Raw genomic sequence first — 25,229 nt, 5'->3', positions numbered from 1 at the left:
CGTAAAGGGCCGAGCTGCTTGGTCTTTTCGCCGCCTCCTTCGAACCCCTTCCTTAGGACGCACGGAGTACGCGAATGGACCCGCGCGCAGGAAAGGTAAAGTGAGAGGGAAGCAGACGCGGATGCTTGGAAGGAGTCAGAGTCGGTGCGACAGAAATGTTGTATATTGAGCGGAGGAGGAAAAGCGCGGAGGCGAAGTGATAAAAGGCCCCCGCATGTCCGCTGGCTCCCACATTTCGCATCAGCCCGCTGACCAAGCAGCCCGCTGCGAGTTCAGAGGCATCCTCGACGCTCTTGATCGGTGGGTAAGTCGGCTCTTGAGCACCTTATTGGCCCGCGCCGTACTGCTTGTGCCGCGTGCTAGGGAGAGTGTGTTTCAGCGCAATTCGACGCGCTTACTGAATTCAACTTCCCGCTTCCGGTTTCTTTATTGTGGGTGTTGTAAACAGCGTAAATAGCAGCATTATGTGAAATTAAGCCATCATAGGGCGAATCAACAAGCAGCTCAGAGAAGGTGCTGGTCATTGCCTGTCCGGTGTGTTTTTGTTTTTTTCTCCTCCGCGTCCCTTTCCCCTCAGCGTTAGGGTGACGTACCTGACAAACTCTCAATATTTGCTTCTTTTGATTCTCAGATCTTTCTTCCTCTCCAAAAGCGATGCTTTTATCATGGACTGGAGGGCGTTTTAGCCTTGTCTGGGCCCTATATTTCTCAAACCAAAGCCTATAAATTCGTCGTCTTTCAAGCAAGATTACCATCAGAATAGTGTGCTGTGTAGTTGGTTTCTTTATGTTTTGTCGTTTTTCTAATGTTCATTATCTAGTTTTCAAGATACTTTTCTTAGTCGTATGTTAGCTTACCTTTTTTATTCATTTACTAATTTTTAAATGAGTTTAATCTTGTGTCCTTTCTTCATATTCATTCGCTTCTTTTTAGTTTTCGTCGGCTTTCTCTCTCTCTCTATGCCTGTTTGCTTGTTTGCTTGTTTTTGGTTTGTTTGTTGGTTGATTTTCAGTTTATGGCGGACCTCCCCAACAATGACACTCAGTGCACGAAGTTCAATTCCGCGTCTTTCGAATACCACTGTTTCGCATGTAATTTAGTTTTTAATTCGTTTTGGCACTTATTAACAGGCATTTAGTCTTGCGGTATGGCTAGAAATTTGGCGTATCTTCTTTAATTCTCCCCAGCTGATCTTGCAATCATTCTTACTCTTTGCTCTAGCGTCACACTTTCGTGCGGGTTTTACCACTTGCTTTAAAACCTCACTGAGTCTCACATAGGATTGCCGCAGTGAAAGCGGAGTTCATCGATTGCTCCGACTGTTTTATATCGCAAGCCGTAAGTTACTGTCTCTCAAGACTTCTCGGCAAGCGCCAAACAAAATTCAGCTGGAGTGTCCAGTGATCCATCATTCAAGCTCGCTTCCAATGCTGCAGTCAATCCCCGGCTAAGCATGCTAATTGCCTGCCAGCCCTGTCATTCTATCAACGCCACTGACAATCACGAGCAGTTCTGCGTATATCTGGTAGCTGGAGATATACTTTTGCGGCAGTGATTGAATATTCATTTATCCAGCAGCTTGAGATCTTCTCTATTACGTGACCTCAGGCCCCTTCAGCAGTCTGTAAGCCTTGGCTTCACGCCTAAATCTATTTCAACAAAAGTGGTCTTCAAAACATGTGAAGTTATATTTGCCGTCCTTCGTATCTCCTGCCAGTTATGAAGAGCAAAAATGTTTAATTCGCAAGGGCCGAGAAATTCTGAGATCAGAGCTGAAATACTTTTTCTGGCTTCGAAGCTACTCGAATCCACAGGAGGAGTGTATTGAGGTGAAACACGAGGCCCGGTCAGATTGCCTGTAAACGTCATAGCGATGATCGTCAGCATTCCGAGCTTTAAGACGTCATGAAGTCGTCGCTCACGCGAAGAAGAGTAAAGCACGCAGATCAGGAATGCGGTACAAGAACATGGTACGCGTTTACGGGCTGCGCACGATGAGTGTACCTCGCGATGAGCAAAGGGTCTGCCGCGGCCTCTTTTAATAATATAACCTCTGCAGACCCCATCCATCTCCCCGTTTCTCGTACCTGGATTACTCCACGGTTGTTCCATTTCCCGCAAAGCCTGACGTGTCCACATTTGGGACCAGCTGACTTGAAGAACCTCCTCCTTCGCGTCCAAAGAGGCCGCCGTTACTCGCACCCGACGTCTGCGCTCACGTGCAGGGGGTGGGGCCATGCACAAGACTGCCTGGCTGCTGACAGTGCTGTGCCTGATCCTCGTGGGCAGCGTGGCCCAAGAGGCCGGCGCTTTACAGAGGCGCAAGCCGGCCATGCCGCCCGTCTTCCACACCGAGCAACAGCTGCTGCAGTACCTCAGGGAGCTCGACGACTATTACCTTTTCATAGGCAAGCCAAGGTAGGTCGAATGACTGACTGATTCTGACTGACTGACTGACTGACTGACTGACTGACTGACTGACTGACTGACTGACTGACTGACTGACTGACTGACTGACTGACTGACTGACTGACTGACTGGTATATTCATGGAATGATTCACTCAGTGGCTGAATGACTCATTGGCTGACTTAGTATTAATTGGTTGGCTGATTGATTGACTGCCGGACTGAATGAATATTTGACTGACTAATTAATTGGTTGGCTGGTTGACTGACTGAAAGGCTGAATAGCTCAGCAACTGACAGATTAATGCAGTGGCACGTTGACTGGCAAATTCTTAAGCTAATTTATTGGTCACCTGATTAATTTATTAATTAGTTGATGAATTAATCAATTAATTTGATAATTAAGTGGTTGATAAATTCATTGTCTGATTAATTGATTGTTGGAGTCGGTGATTAATCGGTTGTTGACTGGCTGATAAACTGGATTACCGATTGACTGAATGATTAATTTGCTCATTAATTGGCTCATTAATTGGCTAACTGAATAATTAACTAACTGACTTTTGATTGATTGATTGATTGATTGATTGATTGATTGATTGATTGATTGATTGATTGATTGATTGATTGATTGGTTGATTGATTGATTGATTGGTTGATTGAATTTGTAATTTGGATGGCCTAAGAACGAACAGGAATCTAAACTTACTGATGCAAGTGATGTGTTTTTACGGTGTTTTTAGGAGATATACTAAAATCATGCACTGTACAACTATTTTTATCGGAAACATCTTTTTCTTCCCTTTGCCTAAACAGGCTTCAGTTTCATAACCACGGCTTGGCAACGCTACGGTCGAACTTACTATGCGCTGTTTTGGATAGGCGTTCTGGGTTTGATTTCATTCGACCAATTTTGACTGTCCGGCTAAAATTCGTTTCGATCTCCCTTCCTTAATCGTTTTCTTTGTTATTTGTTTTCAGATTTGGACGCAGTGTGCCTAGAGGCAAATGACGCCAGTGCCGACATCATCTTCATGCAGAGCTCAAAACAACTCTAAAGGCGCGCACCTTTCCCGAATATTTATTGCACCTTCTTGACGCCTTGTGAATTCGATGACACATGGTCCCTGCTTTTGGTCCAAGAGCCTGATGACTGTCTACTTACGATTATGCTGTCACTGCGTGAACAAATCGTCTGTGGAAAACCTATGCACGGACAATGACATTCTCAATCCATTTGTCTCCCAAGATCTTCCGAGTAGTCTAACTGATGTATAATGACACATAATGCGTACTTCTTGCTCGCGTTCAGTTTCAGCAGTATGACGAAAGCAGCTCAGTATTTCAAATATAGAATATATCGTCAGAACATACTTCTTCACAGACGGCAACAAAGTGGAGCATCTAATGAGAGCTGCACACATCTGAAAGCGTAAAATTCCACTCCCCTTCTTTTTGTGTGTAAGTGTGTGCGATAAATCCACGCGTTGTTGTACAGTCGGGGACAAAAGTCTCCGGACCACGTGTTCCTCAAAAGAAGCTAATAGCTCCGCTATCAGACAGCGGCTGGAGACCGCACTTGTGCAGATGAAAGAACAAAAATTTAGCTTTTACCTCCAAAAGTGTGGTCTCCAGCCGCCGACTAATAGCAGAGCTATCAGCTTCGTTAGAGGAACTCGTGGTCCGGATACTTTTGTCCCCGACTGTACAAGTCCATATTTTGTTGCATACGCCCAAAAGGTTCCTGACGGTGGTAGCTTTTTGAAGAACTCGCTTTCTTTATCATGCATGATCTCAACTGCAAAAAAAAAAAAATATTGAAAACTTCTGCGCGTTTGCAGTGTCACGTAACGCCTAATTAATACCGATTCTTTGTGACTTTTTTTGGCTGCAGTGCACATGCGTATATTATGGTTTTCTTGATGCTTGTTTATTTCAATGGTATGCTGCTCCAGTTTTGAAGCTCTGTAAAACAGCACACCCTCTTAAGTTGTCATGAAGCTGAACAAAGCTCATCGCGCGTACTTCAACCATCCTCTACGAACTTCTTCCCTGACCGTTTTATCTCGTGTATAACACGGACGCACTCAGAAGTTAGTATTTCGGTGCGAAAGACTAAACCTTAGTGACAGCAAAATTCATTCGCCACCATAGGTAAGTCTAGTCAAAAGCGCAAGTGAACTCGAATTAACTATGGCCAAAGATATAATTTCGAGTTCCCCGAGTATTTTCCTTTATTTTTACCGCATAATGTATCATCTTGGCACGCTCAGGTCGTGCCACTCGACCAGCCTGGTACAACAATTAAGGACTACATAAGGTTCTTACCAGGACACGGTGCTGAAAACCCATTTTTGGCCGAGGCAAATAACATTAAACCTTCTGCATTTTGTTAAGCATGGACGACTACTAAATTGGCACCAGCCGGTGCATCGCCTCTGTACAGGTTACCAAAGCAGACATCGCTGTCACTTTTACTGCCAACTCTTAATGAAAATGCACCCTGAACAGTTAGCCTATTGGGCGCTAGTTTGTGTGGCTTATTCTTCACTCATTTTCGATCGCTTGGGAATACCTTGGCTTAGGGTTTTGTGTGACAAACTTTTATCACTGCACACGTTAACTGTGTGACCACATGATTAAAGTACTGCATTTTTAGCTGATACAAGCCTTTCACCCTGAACACATGTTTATCTGGAAAGAGTATCCGTCCTTCAAACACCTGTTCTTGGGACATCTTCACTGTTTTCAACAGTCTCATTTCATTGCCACCACAATGTAAACACCAAAAGGTGTCTATCATAAAGCAGTGTGAACTGCGGGAGTTCACTGATGTGCACAGCATATGAGGGAACGCGCAAAAACGTGCCAGCTGCAGGTACGGTAATGCGATGCACGAACTCAAGAGGGATAGCAGCCTCCAAACAAATTCGTTTCCTGTGATCGTTCGAAGGCGACATACGAAAACTGGTTGTTTTTGCTAATGTCTGTTAACGTATAAAGGGTGTCTTTCTTTCCTCTCACGATTCTGAGCGTGGCTCTAAGAGCGGCAAACACCATAACGTCGACTTCCAACCCTTCAAATACAAGTCAGGCTAAAGGAAGCTAAACCGCGCTCGATGTGGTAATACGACTTTTGCTTCTAGAAAAGGCTAGGTTTCAGTAAGTGTGCCTGCCAAGACTATGACAAGGTAAACGCTGAGTGGCCTTGTTAAGAAAAGAATATGGGGAAAGTCGTGATTTCAAAATGCAGTGTGTGCCTCGTGATGGAAGCGAAACAGCGAATGGGTGAGCGTTGCTGTGCAGTAGGGCTATATCGGCTCTCATCCTAAGTCGACTTAAATTCTTTTATATTATGGAATACATTTGCATGCGCTAAAAGTTACCATTGGAGGGTTTACATGAACGAGAACTCTAGTTGCCACCTTTGATGATATTTTCTATTTGAAAAAGGTTCGCCCAGATGTAATTTGAATAAAATGAAGAACATCAGACTATTTGCTGCATTCAACCTGTAATAAATATCCAGGTTTTTATGGACATGTTTCACTTCTCCAAATAAACTCATTTTATGGCATTCGCTTCGTCTATTCTGTGCAATATCGGGTTGTGAACACACACCACCATGCGCAAGACTTGCTGGGATGTGCCGCTTGTACAAACAAGGGAATCCAGAAGCCAAACATTTTTTGCGAAAAAAAGTCAAGCATTGTTGGAAGCTACCACATATAAGTTGGAATACCCTGTATCATAAACAATCAGGAACTCCATAAGAATGTTATTATTCGCCAATGGTAGTACGATCATAATCATGAAAAATAAATGAATAAGCAGTTGTAAAGAGTTAAACAAAACGTCTCTAATGGTGCTAAAGGGTTTGTCGGTGTTAGCGAAGTTCTGTACTGGCCTTTGATGCCGAATACTCTGAAGCGGCTGGAGTATTTCTTTTCCAGCATGAGCCCGCAAAGATCATATTCCCTTCACTCAAGCTCCTTGTTATCTTAATGGTGTCCTCTGCTTGTTGCATGGGCAAGGACTTTCATGTTTTCTTTCACAATAGCACTTAGGAGTAAGGTGGGACAAGCTATATTGTAGAGGGGGGGGGGGGGAGGGGGAGGCTATTCAAAAATGTCAAAATATATTGCGATATTTTCATAGCCTGCTTTCTTCTCCTTTTTAGAGTGCTTTAAAACACGAAATTTTATCGAAATTCATGAGCGTTTAACGGGATAGTGTCACAGCTGCTCACTGCATCCTAAGAACTAACGTCATTATAGTGACGCATTTTATTTCCTTCAAAAAGTGTTGCGATTATAGCAGCCTTAGTTCCCTCCTAGTAGCCGCCGTTGCGTACGGCTTGCAAAAGACGTCGGAATGGTATCAGTACACAAAATGTTTGCCCCCGATACAAGACAGAGAGCCGTAGACCTAAACGGAAAGCATTGTCCGGACCGGCCTCAATGCGGATGTTACATAATGAATTTCGCTGCGATTCATAGCTTCCTCGGCCCTCTCCTCTCACCCTCGATCCTTTGCGCCTGTTTCTGTCGTCTCTACCTCCCGCAGGCCTGTGAGTGTGTGTGGCGTCATGGTTGCAGAGTGAAAACACCGGCACAAAAAATTGCAAAGAGAAGGAAAGGGGAAATAAAGGGAGGCAGAAAGGGGAAGGGTAAACCACGTGGGCGGTTAAAGCGGTCCGCTCCCTCCTGCGTCCTCCTTCTATCGCAGAATTCTATTTCTCGCTCGGTGTAGAAAGGGCACAAAGGATTCTTGTCATCTTTCGCTGAGAGTGGTTCTCGTGAGGCAGCTGCCAAAAACGACGTTCTACAAACGGCTGCCAATGGGAAAGGGAGCACTCGTTCCGCCGAAGCCCTGCGGGTGATTCCAGTGCACTTTTCGTTTTATTTTAACTGAGCAGCCGCAGTTGCGAGAAGTAGTCGAGTGATATCGGTAATTAAACATAGATTCGAACCACGTTCTCCCCAAGTCCTTCTCTAAAAGTAGAGCGTAAATAAGAAAACACTCAGAAATTGCAAAAATCTCAATAAAGAAACTATGGTTATCTCAAATTTCGGTCTTTATTTTACCTACATTTACAAGGCGGCTTTAATTTTGCTTTTTTATTTCTTGCGTGTGTGAGAGGCGAGTGCGAAGTGGCATGTATAAACCTGTAAAATACAAGGTGCCCCAGAAAGTTTGCTTCTAAGCCACATTGATGAAACACTTATGGCATGCGTGGAAGCAGTAACTCTGGGACGAGTAAGGACGATTGTGCGGTGAACCTTTCAGTAGATTGGAACGCTGGCCATGCATAAGGAACCACGCAACATGACCTGAAATCAAACGCTTTGCTCTCTGTGCTTTTTACAAAGGCTGTACAACCGTAGTCAAAGTACTCAAGTCACGTGGTTTTGCTTTTGAGCCGCGTAGTGGGGCACTTACGGCACCGATCAAGCTCTCGACCTTTGTAAGCTGAGGAGAATCATTGTCTTCTCCTTTCAAGACCTTTTTAGGGGCGCCGTAAGCGCTCCACTACACAGTTCAAAACCAAAACACGTTGCCTGAAGGATTTCCTCCAAGACTTTACCACCGCCAGGCGGCGTTTAGCTACATTATATTCTAGAGTCACTAAAGTTTCCTGAGCTTATTAGAAGACATGAAAATAAAAAAGACGCATGAGATGGTACCTTCAGTAGCCGACGGGATTGATACACATGATATTAGAAATGGTGCGTGTCTATGCCTTCAATCTATCCCTATTGGAAATGCTCTGGAAATTATGAATTCAAATGATCAGCTCTAACTAGTCCTAATTTCTGCCTTAGTATGCATTCAGCATATTAAAGCATATTAAGGTGTGAATTCGGGAACGTGCGTAGCATTTGTAAACAGAAATGGTGTGGACATGTTAGCTCAGGAAACTAGCTCCAGAAGCAGCGAACAGGCGTCATGGTGAGTAGCGCTGACGAAGCTGAGGTAAAAACATTCCGCGACTTTCCGCAGGTATATGTAACGTCACGGCCTGTAAGCAGCAGTGGTTTACGACACTGCCACCAAGTGCACAGGTTCAAGCAAAATAAAAAACTTTCCTCGCTAAGTTCACTCGACTGGTACGAATTTCAGTGCAAGCTGCCACTACTGTATATGACACTACCGAACTCGTGTAACTTTGAGTGAACGTAGCTGTGATCTACAAATCAGGGTGCGTAGCAGGCAGCTGGAAACCAATACGCAGACGGGGATGTCAGGAACAGACAGATTTCTAAGAAGTCTAGCAAGGAGGGTTCGGTGGCTGAGAGAAGCAACAGCCACACGACAGTGGCTCTAGCGCTATTTAAGGGCCACTTTTTAGGTGTCCGAACTAGCTTAAGCCAATTCATCTTCTCCAGACGCCTTCGTCCCACAAGCTGACTGGCGCCGTGTGTCTGGATAAATGTGAAGAGACATTTCCTTCTCGGCACCGCTTACTTCAAGGCACACCTAATCTACGATGATCTCCACCGTGGCTTAGAAACTCCCGGCTTGAAGGCGATAAATAAGCCTAGACAGAGGGAGGGAGGGAGGGAGGGAGGGAGGGAGGGAGGGAGGGAGGGAGGGAGGGAGGGAGGGAGGGAAGATAGGCAAAAGATGGCTCCGCTGCCCCAGGCATTGCGGATTCGTTTCGTGCGCACCATGAACGATGCTATCAGCACACACGTCATTAACTGCTAACACTGAACAACTTACTTGGAAGTTATTGTGCGCAAAGAAATAAAAAAAAAAGCGCTGTTGCTTCAGTCCACGTTTGAGAGTCAAACTTCACTGCCAATGCAGTAGTCCTTTAAACGGACACTGAGGAAAACTCCATTCAATTTTAGTGTGGTAGCGCTACTAGGCTCATTTTCAATTACGGGCATACGTATGTACAGTCAGGAACAAAAGTCCTTGGACCGCGTGCTGCGCAAACGAAAGTATTAGCTGCAAGCCGGAGACCACACTGGAGGTGAAAGGTAAAATCCTTTTTTCTCACCCCTGTTCTCTCCCCATCTGGCGGCTAATAATAAAGCTATCGGCTGCGTTTACGGAGGGCGTGGTCCAACGACTTTTGTTCCCGACTATATACGTATGTAGTACGTCCCTGAAGCTTGGGTTTTGGCAGGCGGCCCATCTGCTCACCGGGTTGTGGGCAACCTACCAGGTGTGCACACCTGGCAGGCCTTCACCTGGGTGAAGACCTGGGTAAAGTGTACACCTGGTTGAAGGCCTTCATGCTAAAGGCCTTCAGGGCAAAAGCCTTTCGGTCAAAGTTCCTTAGGTCGAACGCCTTTAGGACAAATGCCTTTATGGTTACGTTCTTTACGGGGAAGGCTTTTATGATGAATACCTTCCGGGTAAAGGCATTTGATAGAAGACCTTTATAGTAAAGGCCTTTAGATCAAATACCTTTAGCACTTAAATACCTTAAGTGCCACCGTGAATAGTGCTACCGCACGATATTGCACGCTTAGCAATGCTAAACCACCTGCTAATTTTTTTTCTTACTGTAGGCAACAACCCATTATGGGGCTCGTTCTCGGCGTGCTATGTTCGTGCTACTGCAAAAGACGTATTTTTAAAGAACTTGCATGTAAAAATGTTACCACCACTGGACCCAAACTCGCGACCTCTACATTGAAAAACATTCCGCGATCGCCGTTTCAAAGTTAATGGCGGCTTCGCTTAGCCTCTCTGATCCACGCGCAAAGAACTGGGATGATGCATCGCAGAATACTGGGAAATCGGCTGATTTTGGCGAGACATGTACTTCAGTTCTTTTCTGGCTCATAAAAGCCCTCTTTTTAACGGAAGCAGCATATTTGCCTTAAAAATTCAGCTATCGACGCCAGCAAACATTAGTCCGTCCTGAGTGTCCACTTAACACGGCTGCTTCGTTACCAAGCACCGATCCCAAGCGATCTTAAGGTAAACCTTTTACGAATCACGTTGGTGCACTACACCCTATAATTGAGCAGACAAGGTAAGGAAGTACAGGGGCTCGTTACGACATACATGACGGAAGCCAACAGCCACCGAAACCGAGAAGCATAAGGTTTTTTTTTTAATAATTTGCGGTGTTTATCAATGGGAGATTAATGCAGTAACCATTATTATCATTCAATAACAACTGATTAGGAAGCAGAAGGAAAACAAACATATGCCGCCGGTGGGATTCGAACCCATGACCTCCGAATTTCGTGTTCGGCGCTCTAACAACTGAGCTACGGCGACGGCTGTCCAATCTTCTGCTTTCTGCGGTATTTATGTGTAGTGTAACCTACACACCTACACACGCGCGTGCGCGTATGGCACCTCCCGGAACTCTGTACGACGAACGGTTGCATCGCAATTTTGATATGAAAGTCTGGGACGGCGTATAATTGAAGGTACATACGTCATCCTTTAAACTCCCTGTCGCAAACTAGCCTCAAACTTGACTAGCACATGTAAGCTATACTCAACAGGAAATGGTATGACACCACCTGGAACACTGCAGCACAAAACGGTTTCGTCACAATTGTGGTACGAACGTCGGGAAAACTGGCGCCACAAGGAGGTCAGCCAGTGGCGAGTGGATATATATATATATAGACGAACGACATCTGTAGGTTTGTCTGATGTGGCACTGCTGGGCTTGCTGTGTGCGTCATACCGCAGCTTGATGACGTCACCCTACTTGCCATCGCTGGGGTTTTCTGTACCACCCGGGAGTACACACTCACGCCGCCAACTTTTCTCGCAATAGGACTAGTAATGCATCCGCATCGGCAATTGGTGGCTACTGCGGGCTATGACTGCATTGCCCTGTATTGCATAAAATGCAGCAGGGTATTCTTTTCTGCACTAGGTACAGGGTCGGTCAAAAGCTCACAGGCCACAGAGTCTGCTTTTGAGCGCTATAGTCTGGCAGATACGACACCCCCCCAGCCCAAAATCTCTGTAGAAGATAGAAGTATCATTCTCAACTATGAGAAACTCGATATCGTTATTGCTGTCATAAATGCCAGAATATGCCGCTGAAAAGCAGACCCTGTGGCCTGGAAACTATTGACCAACCCTGTGCACTTTTATTTCGCTTCTCTTAGCGGAGCTTCAACACGGGCAGGTGTGTCCATTGCAGCTCTCATCAATGCTTGAAGAGCATGGACGATGTCTGCTATCCAGGAAAGCATAGACGCATTGATGAAGTGAGCCCGCACCGAAGGTCATGTACTACAGGTATAGATGTAAAAGAGACGTTGTCCCTTTTCACAATGTTTGGCACCTGCACATGTTCAGCTGTGCGGAGTGTAGGAACAGGTGTAGAGTCAGGGTAGATCGGCATTTGTATAGAGGTGTGCCTATTTACCCGAGGTGATTGAAGTAGGGACGGACAAAATGAGCAAATACCGGCCGGACATGGGATAGTAAAAATATTGCGGTATATCACATTTCATGCATTAAAACTTCCAGCCGCCGCGGTGGCTCAGTGATTGGGATGCTCGGCTGCAGTCCCCGGAAGACATAGGTACGATACCGGCCACGGCTGTCCCATTTCGATAGAGGCGAAATGTTAAGGACGCATGTACGGTATGATATCGGTACGCGTTAATGAACCGCAAGTGGTCTAAATTACCCAGAGCCCTCCACTACGGCGTCCCTCACAGCCTGGATCGCTTTTAGATGTTAAAACCCTCTAAACCAAGCATTATACTTCCAGATGGTCTGCTTTTTTTTTAAATTATAAGCCCCCAAGTCGGTCCTCTAAAAGTGACTGCCTCATCTGGGAAAACACATTTAGCATTTTGTGAGTGCTCCTTTTAAGACCCAAACGTCAATGCAGTTCTCTGTTATAACTTTTCTTCCTGAGAGACATGGAACGTCTCCAGCTACGGTCTCTCTATTTTGATTTTTTGCCGCCGGTTGCCTTTCCTGGGACCTACATGTCCCATGTTTCTTCAAGTGCATCTGTCCCATTATCCAGACTCAGAAAGAATTAAAGAAAAAAATCATTTCCTCCGCGTTATGCTGCTAGCTAATGCAGCTACATTCAAAAGCACATACCAAAATTTTGTTAAAGCCGCTTAAGTTTAGAAATCAGTGTGTCGCCATTTATCAACAATTAGCATTCGGTCAATTTTCTGCAGCTAGTAACGTTATGCTGCTAGCTAATGTATCCACATTCAAAATCCAATGCCAAAATTTTGTTAAAATCGCTAAAATTTGAGAAATAAGTGTGTCATCATTTAGCTACCATTGGCATTCGGTCCAATTTCTGCGGCTAGTCTGACTTGCATGAAAGACCGAATTGAAGGCTTCAAACCAAATCGGAAACCCAGTAGGAGTAACCATTCTTTTATTCAACACATGTATTCCAATTCTCCCCGCAACATTCGACAAAAAAAAACGAGAGACGAGGAAATGTTGGGCGTTGGCTGGAAGTCGTACATTCGCACCTCTTTCTACCTGCAGCTTACTCACGTTGACACTAAACATTTCAAACGTGAAGCCCAGGGTACATAGGTCATGTTGACATTAAGCTTTGTGTCCAAGCTCCATACACGACCACCTATTTAGTGCGCGCTGACATCACCTCTTCCCGGCACAGCAAAACGTTCCTCTTAGCTATCCGCTAACCTTCTCCCTCGATTACTTCATGGTGGAACCGCCAGGGGGAGACACGTGATCGTCGCGTCACGTGGAATCAATGGTGCCGTTGGTGAGTCCGTTACGAAATGCTTCCCTATAAATAAAGCTGCTGCCCTTATCTCTTATATATAGTTTATGCCAGGTGCTTACGAGTAAGCAAACACTTTCATAAACACGACAATGAGGTTTGTCTACGTCCTGCTAACCACGCTCTATTTGCGGCTGTTGAAAGCGGCACGTTAGCGAAGCTTTTCGGGGGCATGGCTTTCGAAAGCGTCTATGTAACAAGTTATATAGCAGTTATACACGACTTCAAATGTTTTGCGCAAAATTCTATTTTCTGACTAGGCAAAATACTCGCCTCTGCTTTCATGAAAAAATAATCCGAAAAGCACGTTCCCAGAAATTTTTGATGTCAAGACGCTATTATGTGGTATATTTTGTTAATTGTATTAGTCCTCGACGGAGAGCCAACAATGCCAAAAACGATCACTGAAATAAAAACAATCATAAAAGGACAAACATGAGCATGATAACCTTGCAATAAAAACAAGAAATAGCTGGTTAATAGATTCTTATGTGCACTTTAAGCAAAATGTGTTTGAAAATTACGGTTCTGCGGGCTGTCACTCGTGCAAAGATTGCAAAAGTCTATGAGCTTATGGATGACTCATAACGGTCTGTACATCCTAAACCCATATGTATAGCCAATAAGGACTATGGTTAAAGTTTATTACAACGCTGCCACTTCCCCAACCGTAGAGTATACTAAGTGTTTGGCCTGCATCGAAAAGCGAGGGAAAATGAGCCCAGCGAACGATTTTTTCTGTCCTTAAATTGGCAACGTCACCCTATTTCTAGTCGAAAGGGGAATGCTAACGAGGTCGATGGGCTTCCTGACAAAATTATTCGCCCAATTTCTGACGCAGAGAGATATATCCACACTGACAGCAGCTGCCCCTAGTGGCTCTTAATTTAAACTGCGAAAGTGCATTGTGCTAGCCATTCAATAAAAACTTCGTGCAATATCATGAGTAGACGCTACTCTTCGAAGTTCAATGCACTAAGTATTTTTGGCCGCGACCCCGACGTTGGAGCCGAGGAGTTCACGCTTCGCGCAGAAGAAGCTCGACAACTTGCAAGAGTGCGCATCCTGAACCAACAAGACCGTGACGCCCGACGTTACAACCGCCGCCACAGACTGATGACGTTCGCCCTGGACGACAAAGTGTGGGTATGGACACCCATTCGAAGCCGTGGTCTTTCCGAAAAACTGCTCAAGCAGTATTTCGGCCCCTACCGAGTTCTCCGTCGGCTAAGCGGCGTAACCTATGAAGTTCTCCCGGTTGGGGCTTCCAGGACTACTCGCCGTCAGCAGAGACCAGAGATTGTTCATGTGGTGCGGATGAAGCCCCATTTTTCGCGAGACATTTAGTGACTAAGCGCTGCGCGTTATTCTGTTGTTGTTTTTTTTCTTTCTCCCTATTTTCTTTTTAAAGCATCGGGACGATGCTCTTTCCGAGAGGGAGGGTAATGCCGCGTCTGCAACAATAGCCGCTCGACGGCTGTTCGGCACGCAGCTCGTGCGCCCCGCTGTTCGCTGCTGAAGAAGACGAAACTGGACGCTCCATCCTGGCCGTCGCGGTCTGCGTTCGCATCTTCTCGGTGTTGGCGTTCCTCTCCCGTCTAGACGCGGCGCTACCTGTACCAACTGCTACGTGACAATATTGTGCAGAGACGGGCCAGACTGGTTACTAGATACAGATACATACACAAAAGAACGACTGTCCTAACGAACCGCACTTCATTTGTGCACTCGCTATTTTGAGTACGTCTTCGTCTTGTGTTGCGAAAGCAACACTACGCGAGTGGCCGAGCCATTTCGCGGAGCTGACGAAAGGCCATACTGCACATGCGCGGGGAGCAGTCACGTCACACGGCGCACAGCCGCCGCGCCACTGCCGTCGCTGCGCGGGTGACTCAGAGGTGCCGCCGCCGCGCGCTCTCCACCACCTCTTTTTCTCTCTCCTCATTGCTGTCGCAATCCTCCAGGTGTAACCAGAGCTAAACCATTGCCAATTTTTTGGTAACCAGTCCTGTATAGCTTTCTTCACAGTTAAAACTAGCTAGCCCCGTTATTACCCCGTTTCCTTTGCATATTCACTGCTGTGAGCTGGGCAGACCTCTCCTTTATCCATTAAAATCTCCCTCTCCTGTCCTGAAGTGAGCTGTACTTCGTTTTTTTTTCTATGTTCTTCCTTCAATGTACGAGCAAGGCATGACACGGGGAATCGTGGTCGATACAGAGAAGTGAAGCAATTATCAAAGCTAACCCTGCTTCTATGATTTCAAGACGTAGCCGCCCAATCTGGAACTTTTGTGTAGAATTACGTGGGCCGCATATTTTTGTTCAGTAAAATCGTCACACACTATGTCACAGCTCGATTCTTCACCTGCTGTACTAAAGGAGAGTTTGCTGCCTGACTACGCGCTAGTGCTAAGAAGCGTGCGGAGCAGAATTCATGTTTTGTTTTGTACTAAAGGCAACGCACTGATTTCAATAACTGAATGCAGCTTTTGCACTTGTGAAATTTCATAGTAATTCACTCGAATTTCTTATTTTTTTTCTATTTATTTAAACTTTTGGCACATGAAAATGAAATTCCTATCAAGTTCTTAAAATACCTCAAACCTCGAATGTATAGCAGCGCAAAAAAGAAAGTTAAGACTTCTCAACAAAACTGCCACCGCTTACCATTCCATCCCCATCCAGCAATGCAGAGTGAGGCAAGGCGAAAATTACGAAGCGTTAATTGTGATCTACAGGTACCGGGCTTTTAAGCGTGGTGAACGCTGCAAGCGGCAACGACGCATTCACGCCATCCCAGTCACCATACCACGCTCACACATCACGCCCCACACCCCCCTCCCCCGCTCTTCTACCTTACTTTCGCCGTCCCCGCCGCTTTTTTGGGCAATCGTTTCGTGGTAACAAAAAAAAAATAAAGATTATCAGGCTTTATTTCTGTATTTCAATCAAAATATGGCTTCACATCTTGCGGATAGGCTGGTTGCTTGCTGCGCGCTACACAATCAGAGGAGATCCCAGAAACCGAAGGAGGGCGAGGGACGGGTTTAGGGATTAACAAGAAACTAAAAAAAAAAGTTAACGGTGGAAAGTGTGATGAAAAGAAAGGGTTGAGGGAGAAGAAAGATTTCAAAACCACGTGTATATTCCATCATCGTTAAGCCTATGGCGAGACGTAAGCACTGCCACCGCTGCCTGACACCCCCTCTCTTCCTCCCCTCACCTCTTCCTTTACGTCCCACCTAAGCTTCCTCTCGCTATAACGCGTTCAACGCACCACCCTAGATCGCGCGTGGCCCGCAGGCAAATTTACGCCGCCGCAGCAGCAGTGGAGAAGAGTTTCCTTTGTACCGCCCGGCGGGGAGTCGAGTGGCTGCCATTCTTATGCTCCGAGGGAGGCGCTCTTACGCCTCTCTCCGCGTAAATCGCGCCTCCATATTTCTTCATGTTATCGCATGCAAAAAAGATAAAGTGAAGCGTGTTCGGCAGCGTGTACTTCCCAACAACCTATCAGAGCGACAAGCAATAACCGCCTCCGTAAAACATACAGTGAACGGAAGCAAAGAGGCTGGAGCGTGAGAGGAAAAAAGAGGGAAAGAAGAAAGAAGGGAAGGAAGACGTGTCCGGTGGCATATTGTGTCTCCTCCGGCGACGACGACGTGCCGGCTTACGGGTACGGCACACCCAGCGCCCTAGCGGGGTTGCGACCGGCCGAGGTGATTTGTGGGGGGCGTACTATATAAGCCGCCGGTTGAGATGCCGTTACGGCTCAGTAGGCGCATCGACACCAGTGACTACAGGAACGGTGAGTGGAGACGAGCGGTTCTTTGCGGCTCTCGCAGAAACTGCGCCGGTTTTCTGTTTGCGCGTTTCAGGAGTGCAGAGCAAACAAGTTTTTACACAAATTTTCACTGGATGGCTGCAGAAATAAGAGCGTTTCCTATCGATGTTAGCATAAATAGATTTCAGGTTTTTAGCTTAAGCTGCGTTAACGATCCCATTTTGTGATTATCTGAATGGTTTGTTGGAAGTGTTTAGTTAGTAGGTGCCGGTGCAATAGGTTGGTAGCCGATGACTGCACGTCCCTTGCTGTTTGCGTGTATTGCACTGTTGAACTTTACTGTTTGTGCCTTGATTTGTATCCTGATATCGCCTGCATTTTTTCCACATTTCTTACATTTTTACATATTTGATCTTTTAATTTTCTTTTTTTTTGCGCGTTTTGCTCCTTTAATTTTCTTACGTTAAGATATCGTCTACTAGGCGCGTCAAGTAATTTCAGAGTGTATGCCAGTGCCAAAAATTGTTCAAATTGCTACATTGTTGACGCAATATTTTGCAAACGCGACATCGCAAAGCTTCATTTTTGGGTTGACTGCCTTGCACTCTACAACTGCATCGTCACCAGAAGGTCACATTTTGTACAGTGAAAACTGTTCTCGAAATTACGCATCAGGGTGCTTCCGGAACAGTAAATGCCGATTTGCAAAAATTTCTGCGATGGCCACAACTGTGCAGTTCTCGTTTTTACGAGTAATTGCTCGCCATAAAATGTGGCCAAGGAGCATTCGAGTATGTTCTAGAAAGGAGTCTCCGAAATCCGTGTTGGATAAAATGTGCTTTCAGTAAGGAGATCTTGGCTGCCTTTTGCAGCGAAAGCTGTAATAGCTTTGTACAAACCATTTAGAAGAATCAGTTTATGGGGTGTAACGGCAGCCGTGTAACGCGTTACGCGTAACGCGTTATTGTAGGTGGGCACCACTGCCACGTACTACCTCCCAGTGCGATTCAGGTGTCTACTGACCTAATGGGCCAGTTTTGCGCCTTTCCGTTCCTCAAAACCAAAGGAGGGTTTAGACTGCGAATAAGACAACACTGGGAACTAAACTGTTTGCTTCGTGCAATCTGGCCCCACTCTTATATAAATGGTCTATAGGCTGTCTACAGACTTCTTATAGACTCTGTTGCCTTCCTGTTGTCTCTGTTGTCTCTGTTGTCTCTGTTGTCTCTGTTGACTCTGTTGTCTGTTCATAGCCTATATCTTTTCAATAGATGAAAGTCTACTATAAGTGTATGGTCTTAAATCTATAGGTTGTCTATAGTCTGTCTATAGAATCGGTATTGCCTATAGACTAGTCTATGATTTGTCTATGAAAAGTATATAGTCTTTATACACAGAAGTCTATGGACAGTCTATAGACTGTGTACAGAAATTTTTCCAAGGGTGGACTCCGTGAAGTGTGCCTAGAGCATGATCTAATTGAATACCGCGAACGGATAAGGCCGAGTATGCACGTAAGAGTATAGACGCCAAAACGGGCCTGTGAGACGCCCAACTGGACAGTCGTCTGTGAAACGTCAAAAGGGGCTTGCCACTCCAGGCCCTTTTGCAGCTAATGCCAATATGATTTCGCTGATTAATGCGCTAACCTGGTAATCTAAGATCTAATAATTTCTAGACCTTTAAGGTGAGTAATCGGAAGTGCATCCTCGTGCGGAACAGAGCGAACGAAGGCGTGAGCGTTTGCTTCCTACAGGTGGACTAAAGATAGCTCGTTTAATGGTTCGGATTACGAAACCTCCCCCACGACGCAAATCCAGGCCTATAGACCGACTTAGGATTGCATCATATAAAGTAGCCTACGAAGGGCGATCATCCGCCAAGCTCTAACTGTGGCGAGCAGTGCGTATGAATACAGGAGATTTCAAATGGTGCGCCGATCCTCCAGCAGAAATCTTGCAGCACCGTTACGTCGTTGAAACTGGTCACATATCTGCAAATAGCCAGTTTTAGTGCGAAAGAGCTACTTAACACGCTTCAGACCAAAAGTATTGTGTGAAGTTTCGGGGTCACTCGGGTAAGCTCGGGCTACTTCGCAGGAGCTTCGCGCAAGCTGCAGCTAATAGGAGGATGCTCGGGTAAATTGGCAGGAGCATCGCGCCAACAGTAGCCAATACAAAGGTGACCTTGGCGATGACCTTGGCGCCTTCAAAGTCTCTTGCTTTCGCACGTTTACTCGATGTAACTACGTTAAAACCCTAAGACTTTTTTACTACACGTGGCCAGGATGCCGCAGGATCGTTATGTACGACACCTAACTACGGCAGCTACCAATCATGGTGTAAAGCGTCGTTCTCTTCTGAGAAAGAAAAAAAATGTAAGAGCAGTACCGTTCTTCACAGTTACAGTAATTCGAAATAAGCCAATTTGGTCTTTTTCACCAAGGGCACTTTGAATAGAAAGAGCAAGCCTAGTGAATTTACAGGTTGTAAGTCTCATGCAGCGCCTACATGTACTAATTATAGCGTTTCTAACTCTGTCCTGTTTTACCTTAAAGCAACTGCCCCGCTTAAGTTAGCAACTGCGTACAATGGCACGAGTGAGCATACGCGCTATATTTGACGCAACCAACGCCTTCCAGCCGCATTGCATAGGGAAGGTAGGTAGTAGTGTGAGGTCTAAAAAGAGAGACCTCGCCCCTAACACCAAAGTATCACGGGTACCGCATAGCGTAGCAAAAAGATTTATAATCTGAAATCATGTAAATGTTAGACTCAGAGACACAAAAGGTGAATTCTTTAAGAGATTTGCACACTGGGGCCTCGACTCAGAATGCCTTACCAGAGCCATCAGAAAAACCATGCTTTCCGCAGTGGTGGCGATAGCTGGCTGTTTGGCAGTCACTACCAGAACGCTTCGACGTCTCTCTCTCAGCACGGGGCGCGACAATGATCCAGTACCGCTGTATTTGCCCTTTCTCTTGTTTTTGCCTCCTCTATAGCCCACTGAGACCTTAAGTTCCACAAAATTCCAGCCTTTACGGCCTGGAGCTTGGCTGTTCCTGTCGTATCCTGCTTAGGAGAAGCAAACTTTGAGGCTAGACATCGTAGAAGAAAAGCAAGACAAACATAATAGCATCCTCAAGACCTGATCTCGCACCAAAGCCCTTTGGCTCATCGCTACTGCAACTGCGTACACTGACAAACAGAGCTTCAGCTTTGCAATACTGCGTCTTTGAGGTAGAAAGAAAAAATTATGTTTCCATTGCTCGATCCGACGTTCTGACGATTCTTCTGCCATTACTCTTCCAGAACTTCATATATGCGCTGCTTCCCCTTGTCCAACTTACCACAGAGAAACACAACTACTCCGTAGTGGGCGTTTCGCTAAAAACTGAACCGTCGAAGATATATGCGGCATCTCGAGGAAAAAGAGTGGTAGGGTTTTAACGTAGTTAAACGAAGTAGACGTGCGAAAGCGTGTGTTTATAGCCTTGTTGGCTGGACCACTGGTTGTAACTGGCTGGAAGTTGATGAAGATTGGTTTGGTTTGGTTTATTGGGGTTTTACGTCCCAAAGCGACTCAGGCTATGAGGGACGCCGTAGTGGAGGGCTCCGGAAGTTAATGAAGACGACGATGGGCAGTGCACAGCGCGACAGTGTGTTGCTGTTTAACACGAACCGTAATCGGCTGCGGCGATAGCATAGTGCCCTCGTGCAGTGGCCAGCGAAGCTCATTTTTTTCAAAGCCGAGGGTTCGAAACCCAGTTACGGCAATTCTTATTTTATTTCTTCAGGGGCTATTGCTATGCTAGGTTAGTCTAAGGTCACCCTCAAGGTCACCCTCATCTCATTGGCTATAGCTGGCACGACGTTCCTCCGAACTAACCCGAACTTACCCGAGTTACTCCGAGCTTCACACAAGATTCTTGGTTGGCACCGTGTTAAGTAGTGATGTCGCACTAAAATGCAACTAACGGGTTGTCGTCAAGTTTTCACTTCTAGTCAGTGAAGGGTCCTGGTACTTACGTCGGGCAGCGGTAAAGCGAGCACTCTCTGCTTTGTGGCGTCATTTAAGTAAGAGGTACATAGCCTTCCAACAGTGTGCGCAACTGCTTTACTTCAGTGTTGACCGGGAACCAATGGAATTCTTTCCGTGCGCTTTGCGTTTGCATGCTTGATCAGAGCACAGGGTTGCTTATCATTGCCTTCATTCAGCTTTTCTATCCCGCATAACTAAAGATCCAAGAGAACTGTACAGGCGACAAATCAATGCTACATAAGGAAAAACACGCACACGAGCCTGATTAACAATTAAGTTTTGTTCAAGCAAACAAGCACATGTATAGTGGGATAAGGAAGAGGAGGGTAACAGAAGTGAAGGTATGCTCCGTAAAGGACCCTGCGGAGATCACTTGCCAACTATCTCAGAAATAAATTCCACTACAGCTAAAGAGCTTGACGTGTATCACGCAGGTCTGTACCAGCTGTATTCGCAACAGGAGGGGCAGGAGGAGCAACAGGAAGTGGAGGGGCAGTTACGCAAGCTGGTGTTTACTAACTTAAGCCTGTGAGAGAAGTATTTGTTCTATTCAAGAATAGCGTTGCACTGGCCCAACTCAACCTTACTTTAATAGCCAATACATTTCATTACTGCCGTTATTTACGTCGTGCAAAGGCAAAAAACACGTACAGACGACATAAACACACATCTCATCAGCGTTTCTTTGTTTTCTTTCTGCCAGAAAGAAAAGGGACTGCTAATTCTACGGCTGTAATTTAAGCATCGGCGCACTAGATTAGGTCCCTGTAATATACTCTCTCTGAGCTGCCTGCTCAGATTAGCGGTGAACTGTACATAACACAGTCTTAATTATCCACTCACCACAGCCGCAGTGGCTCAGTGGTTATGGCACTAGGCTGCTGACCCGAAAGACGCGGTTTGGATCCCGACCGCAGTGCTCAAATTTCGATGGAGGCGAAATTCTAGAGGCCTGTGTACTGTGCGATGTCAGTGCTCGTTAAAGTACCCCAGGTGGTCGAAATTTCCGGAACTCTTCACTACGGCGTCCCTGATAGCCTGAGTCGCTTTGGGACATTAAACACCCATAAACCATAACCTATCCATTCAGCTACACTTTCTCCTTTGACTCGATATCTCCTTTTTCCTTTCTCCCAATGCAAGGCAGCAAACCGATGCCAAATTTTGGTTAACCTCCCCGCCTTTTCTTCCGCAGACTCTCTCAGCTGTCAATACGAGTGTTGCAAAACTGTTGCATACTTTGGCGTTAATTTATCGCGCATATCCCTGGAAGTCAGTAATATGTCTGGTGCTGTAATGCATTGCGAGTCACGCAACACGAGCGGCATTGTTGCTGAGCGTGAGCGGTTGCGCCACGTAATGCTGCATAAATAAAGCGCATGTCCTATAATAACGGAACATTTGGGGAGCAGTAGAACAGCGGCTACGTGGGGAATTCTCTGCCGAGATCAATTCGTGTACGCGTAAACAAGGAAGCTCATAATGACCTTCGTTGCAGCCCGACGTCGTCTTCTGCACGCCATGTCCCCCTCGACGCTGGTAGCCATGCTAATGGTCCTGATGGCCTCTGCTTCCGTCTCGCTGGCCAACATGGGCGAAAGCCAGAAGCCCAACATGCCGCACGTCTTCCAGAACGAGAAACAGCTCTCCCAATACCTCCAGGCGCTCGACGACTACTACCTGCTCCTTGGCAAACCCAGGTATGTACAGCACGACGAAAGGCTCATACATACATACCTCAACCGCCATTCGTTCGAGTACGTTAAAAGGCCAATAGGACAAAATTGATTGATTGATTGATTGATTGATTGATTGATTGATTGATTGATTGATTGATTGGTTGATTGATTGATTGATTGATTGATTGATTGATTGATTGATTGATTGATTGATTGATTGATTGATTGATTGATTGATTGATTGATTGATTGATTGATTGATTGATTGATTGATTGATTGATTGATTGATTGATTGATTGATTGATTGATTGATTGATTGATTGATTGATTGATTGATTGATTGATTGATTGATTGATTGATTGATTGATTGATTGATTGATTGATTGATTGATTGATTGATTGATTGATTGATTGATTGATTGATTGATTGATTGATATAAGGAGGAACAGACTATTTTCACTAAAAGCGAAGTTTTTATGCGCCGCCGCGGTGGCTCAGTGGCTATGGTGCTCGGCTGCTGGCCCGAAAGACGTGGGTTCGATCCCGGCCGCGGCGGTTGAATTTCTTTGGAGGAGAAATTCGAGGCCCGTGTACTGTGCGATGTCAGTGCACGTTAAAGAACCCCAGGTGGTCGAAATTTCCGGAGCCCTCCACTACGGCGTCTCTCATAGCCTCAGTCGCTTTGGGACGTTAAACCCCATAAACCAAACCAAACCGAAGTTTTTATGAGCTAGGAAAAACTAAACACTGAAAAGGCGCGCCGTTTTGAAGAAAAAGCAACAGCAGACGCGTTTGGCGTGAAATTCTTTCCAAACGATCTGCAAGCGCAGCATCCCCGCGCGGCATTTTACCTGCAGCTGCTTCATTTTTCTTGAATAAGGTATGCAGTAGGCGTCTAAATCTCGCCGGCAGTACGAGTTACGAAAAAGAATCTTTGATTAATGTTCTCGCGGCTATGGCATGTAGATCAGGGGTGGATTTATAGCAATTAATTGACGGGGAGGCTCAGTACAGTATTTGCATAAAAAATTCCTGGCTTAAGAAAGGGACAATTTGCTGCGCGGCGACGCTGCCAGAAAACTTTTGTTTTTTCAACTTCCGTAGTCCGTAAACTTTTAAAGCGGGTTGAATGCACTGTGAATTGGAAATAACTTGTTAGCAAATAGCACGAAATGAACCTGCCTGTAGCTTTCCGTTTCAAACCCTCCTTCATCCCTTGCTTCACTGCCAGTTCGGGTGCCCATACTGAGTGAGGCAGTTGCAGCGTCTTTCCTTTCGTCACAGTCATTTGTTACTTCTCGACAGATGAATAATACCTGCAGTAATGCGCTGTGGCGGCCCATTAAGTTAGGCATCACGCTGCAGAGCTCGATCTAGAAGCCGTGATTCCGAAATACACTTATTTATTTCGCTGAAGGTAAGGCTTGAAAGTGTTCATGCAACGAGCAGTGCGAGCGTAGATCCCGAAATTCTCCTCAGGACCAAGCAGCCATTCTAACGTAAGTTGTGCAGGACGCAGCGATCTGAGGTCTAATGCAAACATTAGAAGCGCTATCAGGACATTGGTGCTTCAGGGAGTGCGGTCTAGAGAATTTTGCGGAACACACCAATGGTCATTCAGAAAGGTCATAAAGAGGCAGATCAAGGGAAGGTCGACATGTGTATTCGCGCGTGTATTAGCGTGTATTAGCGCGCGTTGCGATCGCGGCATCGCCTTTTCTCTGCATTCTTAGATCGCGAGAACGATCGCCTCTATACCCGTAAGAAAATAGGGCGCAAACGCTGTAGCACTTGCACGTAAATAAATATCGAAAAAAATCCAAAATTATACCTATACTCAAACAGAGGAAATCAGGGAGAAAACGAAAGGAAGAGAAAAAAAAAACGGAGAAAAAATAGCTTGTAACATTGTCATCATCCTAGACGTCTGTAAATTAAATACTGAAAGAGTACCTTGAAATTTCGCATATGTGATCCTTAAACTTTCTAAGCTAGCAAATCATCTTTTATTCACCTCTGCCTTCTCTTGTTTGCAGGTTTGGGAGAAGTTTCCAGGACAGCAACGAACTCAAGCGATGGAACTTGCCTTACGCGGAATACCTTCGAACGGTGTGACGCTTGGAGGTTGCCAAAAACAGCAGACCGAAGAACTCACGCCACCTGTTAAAATAAAGACGCCCTACAACATGCCCTCGATTCGTTTTTACCGGCCTGTTTCTTTTTTTTAATACATTTTCCATCTTGATCCTGATGTGGCTGCCTGAAGCGGCGTACATTGGGACTTCAGATGGCATTAAATATAGATTCTGATTCAATCAAGGCTGAAGTCATTTACCTCGCAGAAATTGCACTCAGGACACACGAAAGTAATCAAACGAGAATTTTCAGAAAGTTTCTTGACATTCCGAGTATTTACAGGTTTTATTATCATGATACGTTTATTCACACTAATGTAATGCGCACAACACATTCAGAAAACTTAAGAGTGGTCTCTCGGGGCCGTTCATGGCAACGCCGGCTACAAAAACTTTGTGTCCTCAGGAGTGTTTTTTACTATAATCAAATGCGCGGTTGCTTATGTGCTAC

General features: G+C 45.6%; 1 protein-coding gene and 1 non-coding gene across 2 annotated transcripts; one reads left to right on the top strand and one right to left on the bottom strand.

Moving 5' to 3' along the window:
* The first annotated feature begins 243 nt into the window (after positions 1 to 243).
* On the top strand, positions 244 to 24,849 carry LOC149341027 (uncharacterized). Its single transcript, XM_089547484.1, has 5 exons — positions 244 to 304; positions 2,226 to 2,418; positions 17,891 to 17,907; positions 22,460 to 22,661; positions 24,680 to 24,849. Exons 2-5 carry the CDS (start codon positions 2,237 to 2,239, stop codon positions 24,756 to 24,758), a joined length of 480 nt encoding a protein of 159 aa, XP_089403610.1. The 5' UTR covers positions 244 to 304; positions 2,226 to 2,236; the 3' UTR covers positions 24,759 to 24,849.
* TRNAS-CGA (transfer RNA serine (anticodon CGA)) lies at positions 10,582 to 10,654 on the bottom strand. The gene has a single exon. It is a non-coding gene; the product is annotated as a tRNA-Ser (tRNA).
* Positions 24,850 to 25,229: the final 380 nt, after the last annotated feature.

The sequence above is a fragment of the Amblyomma mixtum genome, chromosome 6 (genome assembly GCF_055824585.1).
Source record: "Amblyomma mixtum isolate Tamu chromosome 6, ASM5582458v1, whole genome shotgun sequence".
NCBI lineage: Eukaryota > Metazoa > Arthropoda > Arachnida > Ixodida > Ixodidae > Amblyomma > Amblyomma mixtum.
Note: the sequence above shows the minus strand (reverse complement) of the source record. Positions and strands in the feature narration are given on the sequence as shown.

Excerpts from the sequence above, each read along its gene's own strand:
- LOC149341027 (XM_089547484.1), top strand. The coding sequence starts at position 2,237 with ATGCACAAGACTGCCTGGCTGCTGACAGTGCTGTGCCTGATCCTCGTG. Across the intron at positions 22,662-24,679 it reads CTGCTCCTTGGCAAACCCAG|GTTTGGGAGAAGTTTCCAGG; the intron begins GTATGTACAGCA and ends TCTTGTTTGCAG.